Raw genomic sequence first — 20,547 nt, 5'->3', positions numbered from 1 at the left:
GAAAAGTACGTAAAATAAACTCGCATAAACCACACTGTAACATATGGCAATCATTCGTGTGTGTGTGTATTTTCTTTCAAATACATTTTATTTGAATCTAACGCACAGACCAAAATAGAAAATCCTTAAATAATAACTGAACTTTGATGGGAGGATAGCTGTCTGAACTCTTGTATGGAGATAGGCGCATACATAATTCAGTCAATATTATGTTGCAGTAAGCTAGTTTTTCCACCTTAATTTCAATTATTCACCTGTTGTGATCCTTTTATGTCTTTTTAAAATTCTTTTATTTGGCATTTAAATTTTTTTTTTATCGGATAGTCACGACCAGATGTCTTGATTAAGCTTTCTCAAACGCATAACACTGCTGATGTTGGGAATTTGGAACAAGAACAGGTAATGCTGGAAGCAGCAGACTCTGTGAAGAGAGTTAATGTTTCAATTTCAGTTTTGTTTCACATTGGAATCTGATAGCGTTTCCATCCCAAAATTATATCTTAACTTGCTAGATATTGGGTTTCTTTTTTTAAAATAAAAAAGACATCAGTAGTAGAATCATTATAACGATCTCTAACTTTGAAGAGAAGGATAAGACTCTAGGCCTCTTAGTTTTATAACTAGATAGATAGATCCAATTAGCACGATTTTGACCTTCTATTGTGGGGGAGGCGTGGATTAAAGGTTTTATAGGACAATAAAGGTCATTGTCGGCTGAGATATATAATTATTTATTAAATACATAGCTACACTTTCTCCAGATGGGAATTGAATATGTAAAAGCACATTCTAATCCTATCACCCTGCACTATGAATTATACTTTTTTTAAGATTAAAAGCAGAGATCTCAGAATAGCATGAAGGAGACTGACTCTCGTTTTTGTAACCGGCGGAATGCCTGAAAGCTGGAAGGAGCCCGCTAGAGTGATCCATCTGTAAAGGCTCCTTGCCAATCAGTGGCGGCACAGTTTAATCGCCTCTCTCATTTCTCTTCCCATCCTCAGGAGAATGTTTCCTACATTTCAAGTGAAGATTTTCGGCATGGATCCGATGGCTGACTACATGTTGCTCATGGATTTTGTACCGGTCGACGACAAAAGATACCGGCAAGTAAAATAAAACTTTGCACCATTTCCTTAGAGAGAGAGAGAGAGAGAAATCAGAATGTCAGCTGCTGCTAGCATAGGCGCTGGGGCGGGTTCAATCAGCCATCTCTCCAAAAGGCAGAGATAAAGTCCAAATTAACAAAACAAAGTCTGCATCGCTCCAGGAAAACATACAATGCCAAAACAAAACTCTTCATTGTTGCTTTATTTTATACCAATGCATTTATAAAACAACCACCCTTGATGAACACCAAGAACACATTGAAAGATGCAACTTTTTACACATTAGAAGTGATTTAATTTGTTATAATCCAGTTCAGGGGAGGGTAAATCAGTATTAACTTGGAAATAAAAACAGTCCTTTGCAATTTGCTGTTTAAGTTTGGGGGGGGGGGGAGAGGGGGGAGGGAAGTAGCAAATAAATTTTCGCTCTGACTTGTTTGTTTAAGTTTCTGTAGCGTTCCGAGGAATAGAGGTGCATATATTTGATAGTCTTTTATCGCGGTATTTTGCTGCACTATTTTCTCTCACTGCGAACACTTCTTTCCTCTAAATCTAAACCCACAACTGCTTCTCGCTCGCTGTATCATGGAAACTAAACTGAATCAATGTGTTACATTGTGGTGGGATTGTTGCAGTAAATATTGACTCAGTAAACAGGCTTCGTTTCAATTTACAGAAATGGATGATTTGGGCGGATTGAACAATGTGTATTGTGAATCGCGTGCTGATGCCTAAAGGAATATTTAAATGTTTGAGGATGGTAGAGGGAAGGAAACGGAACAGCTCAGTTGCCTAGAGGCCGATGCACAATAAACTGGGTTCACCCCCTGTACTGACCGCGGTAATTCACAGAGATCTTGCCTCCCCACCTTAGCCAATGCTGATGGAGTGGTTACCTTCGAGCTCTACATAACCAGTTGTCTGTCCCTCTCTCATGGAGAGTGATGCTGGCTCCGGACCACTTAAATGCAGGCAAAACTCATCATACAAGAACGGCCGGCAAACAGGCCTGCAATACGTTTCAGTTGCTATGAATGTAATGGTCAGAGATGAGGAAGGCTGAAGCCGCCTCATGGGAAATTGTAGAAAGTGCAAAGGCTACTTCTTGCTTTACCCTTAATGAAAGCATGCGTTGGAAAAGCAATATAATTAGCGACCTCTGTCACTTTCCCGGTGTTGAAATGAAATTCTTTGCTATATCAACCTTCTGTTAAATACTGAAAACAGCAAACTACCAGACCAGGGACAACTGTAGCCGACTTTTAAAATGCAAAATTCTGGAAAGGAAGGGAAGTGGTCCGTAATAACTCCTCAATGTCGTATACTAACCCCTAGCCAACCGTGTTCACCAGGCGCTTTCCTGCTGGATTTTTGCGATTTAAGGCAGATTTCTTTCAAGGAACAACAGGAGCTGACAACCGCTTGGGGCAATTCTAAAATAAAAGTTCCAGGCTGGGACACATACAGATAATTATGTCTATGATTACAACCAATTTTACGGTTTTTTTTTAAAATACAGAAGTCCAACGGGTAACCGCCAGAAAATGGAGTTAGAATAGTTAAAGTGCTTTCTGTTGTCCAGGGCGGATTCAATGGGCCGAAGAGCCTTTTTAGGTGCTGTAGATCTCTACCCATTATGTTCCCGAGTACATGCGCGTGGAATGCGATTCTGCTCAATGATCAGATACAGGTCGGGCCGAGGGGACATGGGGCATTTCACTGACCTGCACTTTAAACACAAACGTTATTTTCTTTTTTTAAAAAAAAGGAGCATTAAGATGCACATTGTGTCAGCATGATGGAATTCTAAATTGGATTACTTATTGAAGAAGCGTGAAGTGGAAAGGCCTGTGGTGATGTGCATTCTCCAGGGGACTCTGTTTCCAGATATTTGCAATCAGATCCAGTTAAATGCGTTCAGTTTAGATATATTCTAATCAACCAGGGGAGAGAGATGTTACTGAACACCACTGGAGCGGATGGGACGTGAATGCATGCTTCCTCGCTCAGAGATAGGAGCATTACCACCGCGCCACTGGAGTCCTATTATTTCCAGCATGCTTAATTTGCTAATGAGCTGGTTTTGGCTTCCCATACGATTTAACTTTACCCAGTCTGTCCATGCAAGGTACTATCAGCATTGGCACTGCAAACACGGAGTAGTTCAGTTTTCACGAGAAACCCTTTAATCCTGGCGCCTGCAACACCCAGCAGGGATCAGGAAAAGCCACAATAATTATGCTTCGTTTATTCACAAGCCAAGTTAACCTGCCTCCTCAAACAAGTGCGGCATAAATTCTGCTTTGCTCCTAAAATTGAAAGCTGGCCCAGCCCCGTACATCAAACTGGTTTATTGATTGCGATTTCCCAACTTTATGAATGAATTGGCCGTATTTACTTATTCGGTGAATAGCAGCATTTATTTATTTGTCCTTTCCTTTCAGATACGCTTTTCATAGTTCCTCCTGGCTTGTGGCCGGGAAAGCAGATCCAGCTACCCCAGGTAGGGTACATTATCACCCGGATTCCCCAGCCAAAGGCGCTCAGTGGATGAAGCAAATCGTCTCTTTCGACAAGCTAAAACTAACCAATAATTTATTGGACGATAACGGTCATGTAAGTAGGCTGAAGATTTACGTCCCTCTTTTGTTTTTCCAGGCTTGGGTGTCAGGCTGAGAAGCGGTGAATTTTGAAATTGTCTGCTTTTTTTTTCCCAACGCAGATTATATTAAACTCCATGCACAGATACCAGCCACGGTTCCACGTCGTGTATGTCGATCCCAGGAAGGACAGTGAAAAATATGCCGAGGAAAACTTTAAAACATTTCTATTCGAGGAGACGAGATTTACAGCGGTCACGGCTTATCAGAACCATCGGGTATGTGTGTGCGAGTGTGTCTGATGATTATTAGTCATTATTGGAATCATCCTCTGCCCTCACAGTGATGCGGTTGCCGGATTTCGGAGATATTCATTCATCAAAGTTGTTAATGATGGATGGCGACCTGGAAGGATTTTCTTTTAAAATCCAGAAACCATCATTAATTTCCAGCAGTTAAAGGCCGCATTAAAGGGCACAGCTAACTTGAATTTGAACATTGATGAAAAGCTTGGGGTCTCTTGAGTCACGATTAGTTTTCGTGAACTGTGGACTTTCATTGAAGTTAGTTTTAATGGACTCGAAACCGGGGGAGGGGGAATGCAATAGTGACCAATCGATGAATGTTTATCGACGTTTGGTACGGGTTTGCCGCAATTGGCATGATATATTCCACACAACAACTGAAAATAAACCGCGAACCTTAAACAAACAGAGTCCATGCGCCGTTTGTAGTGAACTGTGAGGGAGAGATTTGTATTTGCCTTATTTGCAATTCTTATAGGGCACACAGGCAAGCCATTCCCTTCCAGGTGTCAAATTTGGAGAGAGGCAATTTAAATTTGGACTGTCCTTTAAATAATTATACAGGGGAGCCGAAACAGCTATAAAACTTTAAACCTCAAAAGTAAGATTGAAATGCTCCGTCTCGCTTGCATTTGCCGTGCATATAAAATTGAAGCACGGCTATGTGTCACCAGTGTCATGCCTGCGGATCTTTGCTCTATCATCTGTTGTACATCTCGGCTTGGCATGCATGAACCCTGATTACAGAAAGCTTGGAGCATGAAGCAGATCTTTTTTTTCAAAAAAAAGAAAAGAGCCAGATTTGATTTGGCAGTTCCCGGTTGCCGTTTGAGAGTTGAAGTCTGTTTTGGAGAGTATCTGGGGAAAAGTGTACCCTCATTCCAGTGCATCTGTTCAACTCATTCCTGAAACTTCTGTGCGGAACTCGATAGCTGAGGGAGTTCAGCTCCAAATCCATAATGTTGCACATTCAGCCAACCCCAAAGGGCTCCGGACCTGCAATTATGTCTATAGAAAACTTCCTAAAACCCATTGGGACGCAATTATCTGTGTACATTCAAGGCCTCGGCTGCATTTTTTTTCTCGGCAAGCAACTCAGCAAGAATTGTCAGTCAAAGGCAGCGTGACTCAGTTACACAGAGACACACTGGGTTGCACTGCATTTATTCTTTTTTCACTTTTGCCAGACTCCTGAAATATTAATCTGCAAGAAGTAAGATATGAAGTGATGTCTCAATACTGTTTGAGGCTGTAAATCTGTTTCTTTTTTTTAAGAACTGAAATACCGATGTGTAAGGCTGTTGGCATAGCCCTGATGTCTGTGAGCAGCTGGTCCCGGTCTGACTGCCATACCTCCTGCTTCCCATCAGTTAACCTTTCCGTCTGCAACTGTCAATAACGGATTAAAGTTTGTTTTACAGCCATTCCGGACATTTACAGGGGCATATTTTAACCATGAATTAATAACAATATAACATTTCGCGCCTGATCATTTCTGCATGTGACCACACTGTGTGTGCGAGAAATTATTATTTAATAATTCGATACGTTTGCAAGTTGTTCAATACAACGGTGTCTGTAGTTGAAATGTGACTCCTCTGTGCATTGAAATCAGGGATAAGGTAGCATTGGGCCATTATAAGTGACCAATTATTAGCAGCATCCATTTTATTGACTGTGGTAAACAGCCTGATTTAGAAAGGTTAAATCTGCTGTGGATGTGCATACATCACCAATTCAAAATATCCATTTATTCGTACTTTTTAAAAATCCCCTTATTTGGAAATAATTTTAAACCTTTTTTTTAAACGTTCAAAGTCAAAACGGAGGTCACTTCGGCAGCACCTGCATCTCCCATGTCACAAGGCGTATTTCACTGTTTAAAGTGAAGCATATGTTTATTCTGTACACAAATAAATGTGTCATTTTAAAAGTTGTACATATTTACTTTCACTGTTGTCTCAAGCCCTAACTGCAAGTAAATATTTATTGTTAATCCCCTCAGATCACACAACTAAAGATCGCCAGCAATCCTTTTGCGAAAGGATTCAGAGATTGCGATCCTGATGATTGGTAAGTTTGTGTTTTTGACTCTCCGCTCGAGATGAACTGTATTTGTTCACGTGATTACGGTTTTTAACCTTTGTTTAAAACATGTAATTCAAAAGAAATAATTGTTGCCTGCATTGTCGACTTCTTAAGTAAAACAAAACATACAAACAATACCTGGAATTGATATGAATGTTCTCAAATGAACAGTTTTGTACCATATTTTAGGCCGAGGAATCACAGGCCTGGGTCATTACAGTTAATCAGTGCTTTCGCCAGAAACAGGAACGCAGTGTCTTCACCACAACAGAACGGCAGTGAGAAAGGTACGTCCTTGCATTTCTCTCTGACTAAGCCCAGTCAAACACCCCGTTTCTTTCAGACAAACTAACTCTGGACGTCTTTATCATTGTTTCATATTAGAAAGGCATGAAATAGCTATCCCAAAGTTAAAAATCACACAACACCAGGTCATAGTCCAACAGGTTTATTTGGAAGCACTAGCTTTCGGAGCGCTGCTCCTTCATCGTCAGCTTCCAAATAAACCTGTTGGACTATACCTTGGTGTTGTGTGATGTTTAACTTTCTACACCCCAGTCCAACAGCGGCACTTCCAAATCACCAAGACATGTCACAGGGACTCACTCAGCTAATGATTTACTTTTTGAAGTGCAGTTATGCCGGTAAACCTTAGAGACCAGTTTGCACACAGCAAGATACCCATAAACCACAAAATACTTTTTTTTTCTGTTGTGTACAGTTGGTCAGGGGATGGAATACCAGGGCACAGGGAGCATTTCCTGTCCTTCTCACATCGTTGATGTTTAATAGGTATTAACTGTAAAGTTTCCCTTTGATTTTGAAGACACCTTAGCTCCCTCAATTAGATTGATATGTGTAAATTTAGAATTAGACTGCACCTAGAACATATGATTGATCATTTTACTGTGGATCTAAGGATTGAAGAGTGGATTTCTAGTCTTCAGAGATAACGAAATAACTTCAGCAACTCTGATGATTCTGAATACAAGTGTGTAGCACATGTCAAATTGAAACCGAGAAGTGCCAGGGTTTGTGGACGTTTCTGTGGCCACGCCATAGCAACCATCTACTATTGAACAAGAATGAGAACATGCTGGTCTCTAAGTCAGCACGTCGTAAGTTCAAGTCCCACTCCAACGATTCGTGGACATATTGTAGGCTGCTATTTGAATGCCGTACAAAGGGGATGCCTCAGTATCTGAGGTGCATCTTTGAACTGAGACCACTGCCAAAGGAGCTTATCTGATCACTGCCCTTTCTCTGAGTGGGGCCGTGTGTGTTCAAATAGACTTCCCTGTTTTCTACATTGCAACGGTGACTAACTTTCAAATGTATTTTATTTACTGGAAATTGCTTTGGGACGTCATGTTATGGCAAAGCAATAACTGAAACAATGAAGCGTCCTCAAGTGTTACTAGGGAGCATCAGTGAACCAGCTCCCAGGCCCCAGAGAGATATAAGGTCAGATGTCCAAAACGTTGGTCCAGGAAACAGGTTTTGAAGTGTCCAAAAGTATAAGAAAGAGATGGAGAGATTCTGGCTTTAGTGGCGGGAAACTGAAAAATAGTTAAACATACCTTTCCTTGCGTTTTTAAAAAATAATTGGACAGAGTCGTTCAAGCAAATTCCACATATTTTCATTTTCATGGGGATAACGCTGACAACAGTCTCTCTCCTTGCTTTTTATCCTTCAACTCTCTGCACCTACTTCAAAACAATGTCTTACCTAATCTCGAGTTTCAAAAGAAAGACGCTTTTCGCCAGAACACTACCTTCAGGAAAATAATTTACAGCCTTTTTTTGCCTAAATGTTCCCCAAACCCACCACCTCTTTCTTGCAAGGCGCTTTGAGACGAGTAAACCTGAATTACTTTAACCGAAATCATTTTCTTTGCGGCCTTTCATTATATTTCGCCGCGGGGAGAGCTGTTTTCCTTTTTGCTCTCCACCCTCTATTTGTGATGTAACAAAGCAAAAGTGGTGCCAGGGTACAGCTCGCCTGCTTACTCCCAGAACCCAATTTCTGCGTTTCTGTTGTAATTCATCCAAGAATGGGTAAGGGGTTGGGTTTATCAGAATCTTAATCCTACTCAACCACCCAGCTACTCCAACCTATCCCATCTTCAAGTAATTTCACTTTCGAAAAAAATTACTCTATCAGTTACGCAGTATAACGTAATTTTGTTTTTTATTTAGATTCCCGTACAGTGTGGAAACAGGCCCTTCGGCCCAACCAGTCCACACCGACCCTCCGAAGAGTAACCCACCCAGACCCATTTCCCTCTGACTAATGCACCTAACACTATGGGCAATTTACCATGGTCAATTCACCTGACCTGCACATCTTTGTGACTGTGGGAGGAAACCGGAGCACCCGGAGGAAACCCTCGCAGACACGGGGAGAACGTGCAAACTCCACACAGTCACCCGAGGCCACCGTGCCGCCCCTTCTTAGCTGCAATCACAGACACTCTGGTTGCAATAATAACGATACAGTGTTCATATTCCAAAACTAGTTGAATTGAATTCACTTTCCTTCACCTGGAATCCTGAACATAATTTTGCATTTCCTATAATTTTATTTTAAGGGACAGTGGGAGAAAAAATATACAATTATATGTCTTGTGAAATCGTTCAGAAGAGGGACGGGGTGGATAAACTTACAATTTACAGCGGGTCGGTCTAGTCACAGGGATTTTACAGGAAGGAAAAAGGCCCTTCGGCCCATCTCGTCCGCGCCAGTGGTCAAACATCCATCTCTTCTAATGCTATTTCCCAGCATTTGGCCTTGTATGTTATGGCGTTTCAAGCATTTATCGAAATAGTTCTTCAATGTAATCAGAGTTTCTGCGTCTTGCAGGCAGTGAGTTCCAGCTTCCCACCCTCCTCTGGGGAAAACGTTTTTGTCATCAAATTCCCTCTAAGCCTCTTCCTCCATAAAGCTATGCCCCGAGGTTATTCACCCATCAACTAAGAAGGAATGTTGCTCCTTACCTACCCTGTCTATGCCCATCAGAACATTTTACACCTCAATCGGATTCCATCCCAGTCTCCCCTGCCATAAGGAAAACAACCCCAGTCCCAAGTGTTTAACTTGCACATGAACATCTTCCTATCTCCATTTTAACCCATTACCATAGCCTTCTGTCCCCTCGTTTCCCCTCTGTATGTTTAAAGAGTTTCTCTTTTCAATGTTAATCGCTTCAGTCACCCCCTGAGATGGCGAACACCGCATTCTTACCGTTCCCTGGTTAAAGAAATTGCTCCTGAACTCTCTATTGAATTCCGACTTTGGCCCAACGAGCGGATACACCAAGTCTATCTAAAGCAAGCACATTTTCATAATTTGACAATTCAATATGTCACAGATTGATGTTACTGTGAGCCGGGACATTCGGTGTATGCGTTTCTAAACCTTGGCACGTTATTTTGGTAGATGCGGATGCCAGAGGTGACTATGACCGGGATCCCAACCGGACGGCCATGCACCCGGATCACCCCCATCAGCAGCAGCTCATGTCGCGAGTGCTGAGCCCGGCTCTCCCAGGCGGACTGCACCCGCTCACCCGGCCAAGCCCGCCACACGAACTGCGGCTGGAGCCTCACCCTCAGCCTCCGGACAGCCTCCACCACACCTACAAATACCGTTCTTACCACGACGCTTACATCGGTGCCAAAGCCAGGCCTACTCCCTATCCGCTCTCTGGCATAGCGAGCCACGGCTACCATCACATGAACCCGACTGCAAATATGTACCCTGCCAGTGCAGCGCCTACCAATTATGACTATGGGCACAGATAACGTCAAGGACGAGAATGGGCTAGGTACTTTGTAACTTTTTAAGGAAAGGAACTACTCATGCTGCAAACTAAAGAAGATGCACAAATCAAAGGGGGGATAACCTGTCTCTTTGTTTTAATGGAACTGTTTCCACCATTTGCAGCTCAAGGCAGCTTCAAGTTGCTGAAACTCAATATTTCACTTGAAGGGGTCAGTGACTGAGCGGCAGCTGATTTGATAGCCCACTGACCAATCGCATTGCAGCTGGCTGAAGGGCTTCAGCCATGATTGGTCAGAAATCAGGGCAACTGCAATGACCGTGTTTGTGACTGGTAACTTCCTTTATAGATTGACGTGCGCTTCGCCAATCGGCCGCCGCAGGCCGGTAGATTCTGACCAATTGGGGAAAGGCGTGGGTGGGTGCTCCCAGGCGGTGCTGTCCCACGTGGTCGGATGGAGGGTCGGGGCGTGACTGGCTGCACTGAGGACAGTGAATAGGAACCTTACACTGCAACTGGAGTTTTTATTGTATTGTTCTTAGACGGCAAAAAAAGAGGGGGCTAGTTGCAATTTCAGCTTTGAGAGAAGCCATATGTTGTTTGCGACGGGGGTCGATGGCGAAAAATTCACAAGAGCAAATAACCACGCAGCTAAAGGCTTAACCCGTTCCTGTGTTATAAAAGAGTGTGCTTTGATTGTATCAACGGTGCCGACTATCATCCAGGCTATAACGACATTTATTTGATTGCGTGTTACTACCGGTGGCCTGGTAGATAAATAAAGTAGACATCACATTCCCGCTGCATTAAGTATTATGTTTTTAAACGAAAGCAAGAAATCATTTCAGAACTCACCATGAATTATCGTTGATAAGTTATGCAATGCAAGTTTAAAGCTACCTACTGATCCAAGCATTTGTAATATTTTAATTTAATATATATATGTATTTCTCTCGTTTTTGTGTGCAGATTGCATCTAAATATATTTGGGAAATGGATGTGAGGATGTATTTTACATTTATTCCAGTGCTAATGTTAAAATACAGGCACCCGCCATTAGACAGTCAGCCCAATCCAGACACTTCAGGCCGGTAGTTCGATGACCGGAATTTAAATCACTCGCATTTCTTGTCCGTTCTGATGTCTAGCAAAGAATGCCCTAATTTCTGCATGTATCCTGAAACAGGAAGAGAGATGCAAAACCTAATCGCCGACTAGTCGTTTGCTATTTGTAATATGTTGAAATGTATCCACACACACACACACACACACATCCACAGGGGTATTACCTGTTCAAATTATAGTGCCAAAATTTGGTTATTGCTGAACTGATCGCGGAATGAAGTTGTTGATATTTATTATTCCTTGCAATGTGGATGATTCAAATAATTATATTAATAACAGAGAGAATGCATAGTGGAGTGACAGTAACCTAAAGGATGGCATCTGTAACGGCGGGCTAGTGTAGATAAGTGTAGATACTAAACATGTAGATACTGTATATTCAGATAGCGACCCTTACTTTTTAGTGGCTGATGTTGTTCTAACGTGGAAACGATGTTTGTTGTAAAATGGCTTTCATATTTTTAAGTGAACTAGCGTGTTGTGATTTTCTATATAAACTGATAAAATTAAAGAAAAAGACTAAACGTTCATTTTCTTTTTCTCCTGGGAATAGATTGCATTATTAATATTTTGAAAATAATTCCGACTGTCTTTGTACATCAATTGCCTTGAGAGTTTATAAAGACCCTGTGAAAAGTTGTTCCTGAATGTAGGATTCATGGGGCTTGCTGTAACTATGGCAACACTGCATTTGGCAATCGTTGGGTGGACTAAAAAAAATGGATGAGTTCAGTTTTGGAAGCGAATTGAGGCGTTTGGTAGCAGCACCTCACGCTTTAACACAGTGTCCATAGGGAAAGGTAACCGCCATAATAAAGGAGACGTTGTGGAAACTGATCCTGTTAAGCTTGAACCTTTTCTGTACGCTTAGTGCAACAACAACATAAGTAGCACACACCTCCCCTTGTCTCTCGCTTTATCCACAGCTGCACTATGTTAGATGCCGTTATCTTTCGCCAGGACACATCTGCTTTGAACGCTACGCTTATGAGATAACGTCCAGGAGATCCGACATTAGAAACACAACCCAGAAAAATTCCTAGGGTTAAAGTTGGAAGTAGTGAATTGAACCCATTGCCAACTGGTTGTTATAGAAGCAGAGTACTAGGATATCTGTAGCAGAGCTCTGACTGGGAAATGTTTGAGAATACAGTGCAGCTATATTCATAACTAACTTTCATTGTAAAACAAAAAAAACTTATTTTAACTTAAACTTGAAACCTTGCCCGTTAATGACGTATAGAAACAAAAAAATACAGAGTTGGATATGTGTGTCGCTGGCTGGGCCAACAGTTATTTTCCATTTCTAATTTGCTCAGGAGGCAGTTAAGAGTCAACCGCAAATCAAAAAGGTCAAAGAAGATGCTAGAAATCAGAAATTGTCGGGGAAAACTCAGTAGGTCTGACAGACCGTTGTGAAGAGGAGTCACTGGGTCCGAAAAGTTAACTCTGATTTCTCTCTCCACAGATGCTGTCAGACCTGCTGAGCTTTTCCAGCAATTTCTGTTTTTAAGAGTCAACCGCATTGCAATGGAGTCACATGTAGGATAGATCAGGTAAGGATGGCAGCTTTCTATCCCTAAAGGACATTCATGAACCAGATAGGACGGATTGTCATAATCATCATTAGACGCTTTACTCCGGGCATTTATTTACTTTAATTTTCACCGTCTACTTAGCGAGATTCGAAGCCGCATCTCAAAAAGTTACCTGGGTCTCTCTCCGGATTAATAGTCAAACAGTGATATCAAGAATAAAAAAAACAAAAAAATGGATTCATGACCAAGTGTGCACTGAAATTAACTTAATTAAATTGCGCATTCAGATAAAAGCAATTCCGGTTAATATTTAATGACAAAGAATCGTTCTAATTAAATTTTAATTGTAGGCCATTATTATCTTACAAAATAAATATTAGTTTTATAATTTGTGCAGTGGACAAAATGGAGCTTTGGAGTTTGAGCTGGTCGGATTTTCGCTCGAAATGTGGAGCAAAATCGGATCAATGGCGTTGAGAAACAGATCGTTCCAACTGAGCAGGACAGCACGCAGGAGGGGCTGAATGGCCTCCTATTCCTAATGTTCTTTAGAATTCACTGAAGCTTAAACAGCATCTAGACGGCTGGACGAAAGTTTAAAATACGCTTTAGAAAACACCCGGTTCTAATGATCATGTTAGTTTCGGTTCTTTCATGTGTATATCCCAGAATTTTTTTAGTTACATTCTAAAGATCCATTAATTTAATATCCGCGTGTTCTCTACCAGAAACATAAATAGCTGCCAAGTTTCAGGCTCAAGTTCAAAAATATATGCTCTACATACCTCTTGGAGCAGGCGGGGCTTGCGCCCAGGGCTCAAGACCAAGAGGTAGGGACACTACCACCGTGTCGTAAGAGCCCTCTGAAGCTAATGTCGCAACAGAGGAACGTATTCCGTCTCATTGCACTTCGACAGCTTCGAAAGCGAAGCAAAACTGCGCAATGTTTCCAGTTAATTCGGCACAAGATTAAAACTGCGGTCCTGCGGAGAAAGGGAGCGAAGGAAATTGAACACCCCACTTTCTCGGTGGTTGGTCACTAACACGCGGGTCTCTGTGGGGTCTCAAACCAATGGTAAAACAAAACGGTCATTCATAGCATCAACCTTTAATTTAGATAGCAGGTAAAAACAATGACTGCAGATGCTGGAAACCAGATTCTGGAGCTGCCAGGTTGGGTCTCGGTCATTTTCAATGCACCTGGAATTGTTCGGGCTTTTTGAGACGATTCTGAGGAGGCGCTATCTAAATTAAATTCTGGAGTAGAGTGGTGCTGGAAAAGCACAGCAGTTCAGGCAGCATCCGAGGAGCAGGAGCCTGAACTGCTGTGCTTTTCCAGGTTGAATTTTGCAAGTGAAATAGATTGTTAATGTTTTGAACAAACGCTGCTGTTCAAACCGGCACTTTAAGATAATCACCTGTACAGACTGAAAGTAAATATCGGGAAAATCTGAGCTGTTTCACACACCCTCCCCGCACTCTCACCCATTCCCACATACCCATACACACGGTTAGCTCAGTTGGCTGGATGGCTGGTTTATGGTACAGAGCATGGTTTCAAATGCCTGAGGATACCATAGAGGATTCTCCTGCTCAAACTCTCCCCTCAACTGAGGCGTGGTCTGGTAGGGCTTTACCTTTACATATACACTTTGGCATTGAATGTGAAGCATTGATGTCAAGCCCGGCGCTGATTTCTTTGTAACGTTACACGTTCTTGTCGTAAATTAACTCGTTAATTTCAGGCATTTGTCGATTGGAAAATTACCATTAAAGAGACTGGGCGGCCCTGCTCAATCCAGTAGAGCCGATTCCCCCTGCGTCCATTCACATTCTTGATCCAAGCATGCACACAACAGAGGCAGTTGTGTAGCTAAGCACAGGACCCAATCCCGACTCTCAGAGGCTGGGATCACTGACGTCTGGCTGCAATCGGCAGTTCTTAGGAGTTTCAGCGGATTCCAGTCTGTGTCCCTGCACCTCGTGCTGGGCTTGAACCCGGAGAATCCTGCTTTTTCTTTGTTTGAACTCGCTCCCCGTTTAAACGAGTGGCCGGGGGAATTTCCTCTGGTGTGGATCAAGTCAACCCCCACAGCACGGGCTTCGATTCATCACCGCCCCTCTAACACCTCAACCCGGGTTAAAAGCCGCACCTTTAACCGAATACACGCCAAGGATCTGCCTTTCGTCAGAAGATCGCTTTAGAAAAGTTTAAAAATCACACAACACCAGGTTATAGTCCAACATGTTTATTTGGAAGCACTAGCTTTCGTAGCGCCGCTCCTTCGTCTGGTGGTTGTGGAGCAGTATCACATCACAGAATTGATTGCAACAGGATTGCAGTGCATTGGAATGTAATATTAAACAAATTTAGCTTAAGTGTTTTGCCTTTTAGAACAGTCATGTTAGTTTCGGTTCTTTCATATGTATATCCCAGAACTTTTTTTAAAGTTACATTCTCAAGATAGCTTTTAGCAATAGGTGCCATCTCAGCTCATTGAAGGTGTAAAGTTAAAATCTGTCTGTGTCCCAATGTTAGGTCAGACTGTTTCTAACGTGGGAGTTACAGAATTTTACATGGATGGAGGTTAAAGAGCTAGGACGCGTTGGTGAAACTAAGATCCCAAATAGGCCCAGATCCAGCTTGGATAGCAGTAGAGTTTGAAGGGGATGAATAGCCACCCCCTCGCTTACTCAAATTCCTCGCAAAGATGCGATGCAAATGCCTCTAGAATAGACCTGCACAAAGGCGTGAGGCGAATTTTAACAGGAGTTTCTCCAGCTTGATTGTTACATGGCGGGGAGGCTGTCCTGAACAATGAAGTTAAAAATCACAGGACACCAGGTTATGGTCCAACAGGTTTGTTTGAAAGTAGAAACTTTAGGAGCGCTGCTCCTTCGTCAGGTAACTGCCACCTCAGTCCAACTCCGGCACCTCCACGTCATGGGTGAACTATGAAGAAAATGTCTGAACGTTGGTCAAACACTGAGTAGGATTTAAAAATTACTTTTCATTTTTTATGTCCAGAAGTGCTGTTACAACTCAACGTTTTCTCTTCTTCATCATCAAATCACCTGTGATATATTTTCATCCATTAGCCACCACCAGTAAATCACTCGTGTCTTTTAATTGATGAGTTTACCTGCAAAGCTCATTAAGGAAAATGCAAACTATCAAAAGTGAGTGAGAGAGAACGGGGGGGTGGGGGGGGGGGGAAGAGGGGAAATCAAAATGGAGTTGAAAAGGTGGGATATAGTCCATAGTGTGAGGGGGAGGCACGTTATCATTTAACATAAAAGCGACTAATGGTTTATTGGGAGAAGAGGCAGCTCCACTGACCCCGATATCTCCCTCCCCCAATAGACAATTTGTAAAATAATAATCCTACATGGACCGTGTTATCCTTTGAAACATAGTTTTGTAACAATTATAAGGAGTAGATTATAACTATGTCCTCCATCTCTAGTAAACGTTGCCAAAGAATGTTGGTTAGGGACACTGTTAAAAATCATCTAGAAATTGATTAATACATGACTAACCCCATCACACTGTCCGAGTTTAAAACAAAACAAAATAATTATATAAAATGGACAACTATAATTACTCTATTTTCAGTGTACTACAGAAGCGCGTTTGACAGTCAACTAGATGTCAATCGTTAATAGCCTTGGGCTCTTGTGACACAATGGTAGTGTCCCTGCCTCTGAGTCAGGACGCCCAGGTTAAAGTCCCACCTGTTTCACAGCTGTCATAATATATTTGAACCGGTTGATGAAAAATATCTGAAAGTTGCATTGCTGTAATAAAAAGTATCTACTACATTTAGGGGCCTTGTGGCACAGTGGTGGTGTTCCTACCTCTGTGCCGAGAGGCCCGGGTTCAAGTCCCACCCGTTCCAAAGGCGGGTATTAAGATCTCTGCGCAGGTTGACTAGGAAACATCGGTTTTGGCGATGGCGTCCTGCAGCCACTCGGGAGTCGTGAAGAGGACAAAAGATGAACTTTGTCTCAATTATCTCTTTTTATAATTTCTGTAATTAAAATGGCGCCGAATTATGGCATTCATACACAGTTCACTGTATTTTCATAGATGCACATGACCAAAGAAGTGTTATTCTATTTTTTTTTCCTGAGCTGTGCTGGGGTTTCTCGGCGAATTACACAGAAGCCTGGCATATTCTGTCTCCCCCTATGAAGCCAACCTCATGCGTTGCTCGGGCGAGTAGTGGACAGTCTGGAGGAGGCAGTTGTAAAGAATTGATGTAGTTAATGGAAGAGACACCGGTGCCGAAAACACACATGGATCAGGCGGCATTTATTCCAATTTGATGAAATCCGTTCTGGGGGAGGTTGCTTTCTGCTCCCCTTCTCTGGTCGTATAACTGCTCTTGGTACTAATGGGTCTGTTAAACAGGTCTCAACACACCATGATGAATAAATTACACACCGGGTCTTGTACCTGCAGTTGAAGTGAGACTGTTATGTCGTTATATCCTGCCTTGTTTCATTTCTTGATACATTAGTAATCTCCCACTGAAATCTTCAAAGGTTAAATAGTTATACCAATTCCTACATAAATATATATTTAAATATGAAAACAATTCGACTACATTGAGTTGCTGATCTTTCTTCAGCTCCGTCCAGATGTGCCTTGCTACATTGGCTTGATTTATGTCCAGTTTTACTTGGAGGGAGTGATCTCGATATTAAAAGTGGACTGAATTCTACCCCTCTCGCACCTAAAACCTTGATATCAAGGATTTGTAGTCACTTTGCAGGAAACGGTATCCTACACGGAGAATTGCGGTACCATTAGCAGAATGGTCTCTGTAAGATAAATTCAGTGTGAATATGTTTTCATACATCTAAATTTAATTTATATTAAACATATCAATGATTGAACGCTTACACTTAAAATATCATCCCGTATTTCTTTTAAATTATTCACATAATATTCCACATCCAGATCTGCCCAGGTTGGTACAGGACTCCCATGTCCTCTTGATTAAATTTCGGGTTTGAAGATATCAATATGAAAACTCGCCTCACTCCTTCGATTCTAATGTATGTGGTGCCATGGCCGTCACTAATTAATTTTTCTTTGTTGTTTAAACATTTCGTTTCTTTCGAAAGTCACTGACTCCGGCTTCAAAAGTGAGCCTGAACCCGCGCCAACTGCGCCCTGTTTGCAACCGAACTTACAATGTGAGACAGAGGGAGCAGCGGCCTCTGTGGTTTTAAATCGAGAATCTACTCGATGTTAAACCGGTTGAAAGCTCAACACCTCGAACAAAATGCAGGCTCGGCCTTAGTGAAGAAACATGAATGAGGATGAACTGAATACAACATTCGATCAGAGGGTCAGGTGGTTGTTCAAAGACTGGATTCGAAGTTTATAGACGGTGGGCCATTCTGAAGGGAGAAATTGAACTTGACTGTAAATATAAACACAATGGTATTTTCCCTCCTGTCTGCCTGAGGTTTGGTTTGCCGGTACACCTGCAATTTTCACCCCCTACCTTTTAAAAATGAAGTTCCCAGTGGCCAACAAATAAGAAAGAAAAACACGGACAAATAGATACATAAAGGGACGACGGTAGTGTCCCTGTCTCTGAGCCAGGAGGCCGGTTTCAAATGTGTTATGACATCTCTGAATCAGGTTGGTTAGGAAACTATAGAGAAAGAGAGCACAACAGTCAATGACACTGCAAGACAGTGGAATACAGAGGGAGGTTGCAGGGGTCACGGTAGGGAATGGGAAGGATATAGCGAGGCCGAGGGATTCGGACACATGGGATCTTTGTGTAGACTGGCTAAGTATATTTGGTAAAGGTAGTGATGAAGGATGAGTGTCTCCAGAGAGCTCTCTGGGAACGACTGAACCTCCATATTGAGCCTGAAAGCTGCATGCACCAGTCCCACATAAGAAGCTTAACGTGGAACAGAACCAGTTGTACAGATTCGAGGGGAGAGCTGGGTTGGGTACATTGTGTAAAATGATTTAGAAAGTATGCATAAACAGTGGGAAATTTGAAAAGAAACAATTTAAAAATCTGCAACAAAAAAACATTTAATTTAAAAATAAACTCAAGATCCGCTCCTGCCTCACTCTGGGGCTATGAAATTTAAAAAGGGTTATAATGTTTCAAAGAATGGCAATGAGTATGTTCTAGAAACCAGCGAGAGGTTGACGAAGAGACACCTATTAAATGGTTCTTGAGTTGCAGACTCTTACATAAAATATCAGTTTCTCCTGCAAGTTATTTTTTTAAAGCAGGTAGACGCGCCGTCTCTCTCAGTAGATCGCTTTGTGTACACCTGCGGCTCCCTTTCACTTTGAGACACCGCCGCTCCGTCATTAAGACTTTCAGCTGAGATCCGGCTATTCGTCCGGGATTCTCTCCCTGCTCCTACCCTCCTGATAATGAACAGTCGATGCCCCCGTACCTGTCAGCTCCATCCTGGGAGAGGGGGCATCCTTCGCGTGAGCTGCTGTCGTTTTCAGTCGCCCACCAATCGGGAGGGGGTTACTCTCCAGAAGGACAGAGCGTTCCGTTGCTCGGGCCCTGCTCTGCTTGTCTGAGCCGAACCGGCTCTAAATGCCACCTCGAAAAGGGACTGCAACATGTTGACCAACTCCGACCGACAGATAGCTGTGTGCTTTAAACAAATCACTGAAATGCCGAATTTTAATCAATTACACCTTCCAGTTTAGGTGTTAAGGAATGTGCGTATGTGAAGAAGGGTGTTTGTGTGTGTTGTTGAAGTGAGGGAATTTATCTTTAGTAATTCAAACGATAACGTGTTCTGTCAATGTCATGGACAACAGCTCTATTTGTCTCAATCACCCATTTATTCTCAGTTTCCATGAAGACACAAATCCTGCTTTGAATCCCAGTCACAATGCAGAGAAGGTTAGGGAAGAATTTAACTGTAACATAAAAAAACTACACCCCAGACAAAGAAAATCAGTCCCAGGAAACTCTGAATGCAGACAACTTGAAATTTATGAATAATAATATTCGAAAGAAAATCCGATCATTGATTCCCAAAACACATTTAATGCAAACTTAAATGTGTTATAATAATTTGTACCGTCGACTTTTACAATTAGATGTGAAAGCCAATATATTAATTTAATTAGATTTATACTTCATTACTTCATGAAATCATGTCAGACTCTATAAAACATTTTATTCTCTACAGTTTAGAAGAATTACATAAATTAACTCTCTCTACAGATGCTGCCAGACCTGCTGAGTTTCTCCAGTATTCTCTGTTTGGATTCACAGGTCTGCTGTCTCCGCAGTATTTTAATTGTGTTTACAAAATTCTTTCCCAGTGAACAAATGATGACAGCCGCTCCCGTATAAAATCGTTTTCCAACTGCACCCGCTCGCCGATCATGTTGCTCACGTGACTGTTCCCAGCTATGAACTAGAAGTAATTAAAATAGGCAAGAACTCAGTAAATTCAACGAAAGTGGCAGATTTATTGCCTGAGGCGCGGCCGCGAACTTTCGTGAAAAATGAAAGAAGATTACATTTTTAAAAATTGCAGCTGTAATTGTGCTCGACGAGGAAGCTTCTAAATTACCTTCAGCTTTAATGTGGCTGTTTGGAACCATTCAGATTACATCTTTCTTTTCAAAGGGAGGAACCTTCCAGATTTTGCCCTTTTATATTTATTTGCATCGCTGTACCCCCTGTTGACTCTTTGACCGTACTTTTTTTTAATAAATGTAATTCAGTTGCAATTATTAAGCCCCAAGTGTTATGACGTGAGTCATATTCATCATGCGTTAGGTTGATCCCATTGTTCTCTGTTTGAGGGTCACCTGACCCAGGCGATATCTTTCCAGGTCAGGATGGTGAGTGACTTGGAGGGGAACTTGCAGCAAGTGGTATTCCCATGTATCTGCTGCCCTTGTCCTTCTAGATGGAAGTGGTCGTGGGTTTGGAAGGTGCTGCGGGAGGGTTAGTTACAGAATTGACGAGTTG

At 42.1% G+C, this 20,547-nt stretch overlaps 1 protein-coding gene and 1 long non-coding RNA gene across 11 annotated transcripts in view; one reads left to right on the top strand and one right to left on the bottom strand.

The window, feature by feature from the left end:
- tbx1 (T-box transcription factor 1) overlaps positions 1–10,887 on the top strand; it is a 28,972-nt gene extending 18,085 nt beyond the window's left edge. For 9 of the 10 annotated variants that reach the window (XM_087999888.1, XM_087999891.1, XM_087999887.1 and 6 more), the window contains 6 exons: positions 1,005–1,106; positions 3,554–3,725; positions 3,832–3,987; positions 6,020–6,087; positions 6,274–6,389; positions 9,542–10,887. In XM_087999888.1, the coding sequence (XP_087856014.1) occupies positions 1,005–1,106; positions 3,554–3,725; positions 3,832–3,987; positions 6,020–6,087; positions 6,274–6,389; positions 9,542–9,906 (979 nt within the window). In that variant the 3' untranslated portion in view covers positions 9,907–10,887. The remainder of the gene's footprint in view (positions 1–1,004; positions 1,107–3,553; positions 3,726–3,831; positions 3,988–6,019; positions 6,088–6,273; positions 6,390–9,541) is intronic. The other variant, XM_087999883.1, reaches the window with a different exon arrangement.
- Positions 10,888–15,048: 4,161 nt separating this feature from the next.
- LOC148145355 (uncharacterized) overlaps positions 15,049–20,547 on the bottom strand; it is a 30,420-nt gene continuing 24,921 nt past the window's right edge. The window contains exons 3-4 of the long non-coding RNA XR_015761234.1: positions 18,995–19,984; positions 15,049–15,500 (exon numbers count right to left, since the gene is read on the bottom strand). This is a non-coding gene — a long non-coding RNA (uncharacterized LOC148145355). The remainder of the gene's footprint in view (positions 15,501–18,994; positions 19,985–20,547) is intronic.

The sequence above is a fragment of the Chiloscyllium plagiosum genome, unplaced genomic scaffold (assembly GCF_037043375.1).
Source record: "Chiloscyllium plagiosum isolate Xiang-an unplaced genomic scaffold, Cpla_swu_hap1 HiC_scaffold_24, whole genome shotgun sequence".
Taxonomy (NCBI): Eukaryota; Metazoa; Chordata; class Chondrichthyes; order Orectolobiformes; family Hemiscylliidae; genus Chiloscyllium; species Chiloscyllium plagiosum.
This window is presented reverse-complemented; position numbering and strand designations above follow the sequence as displayed.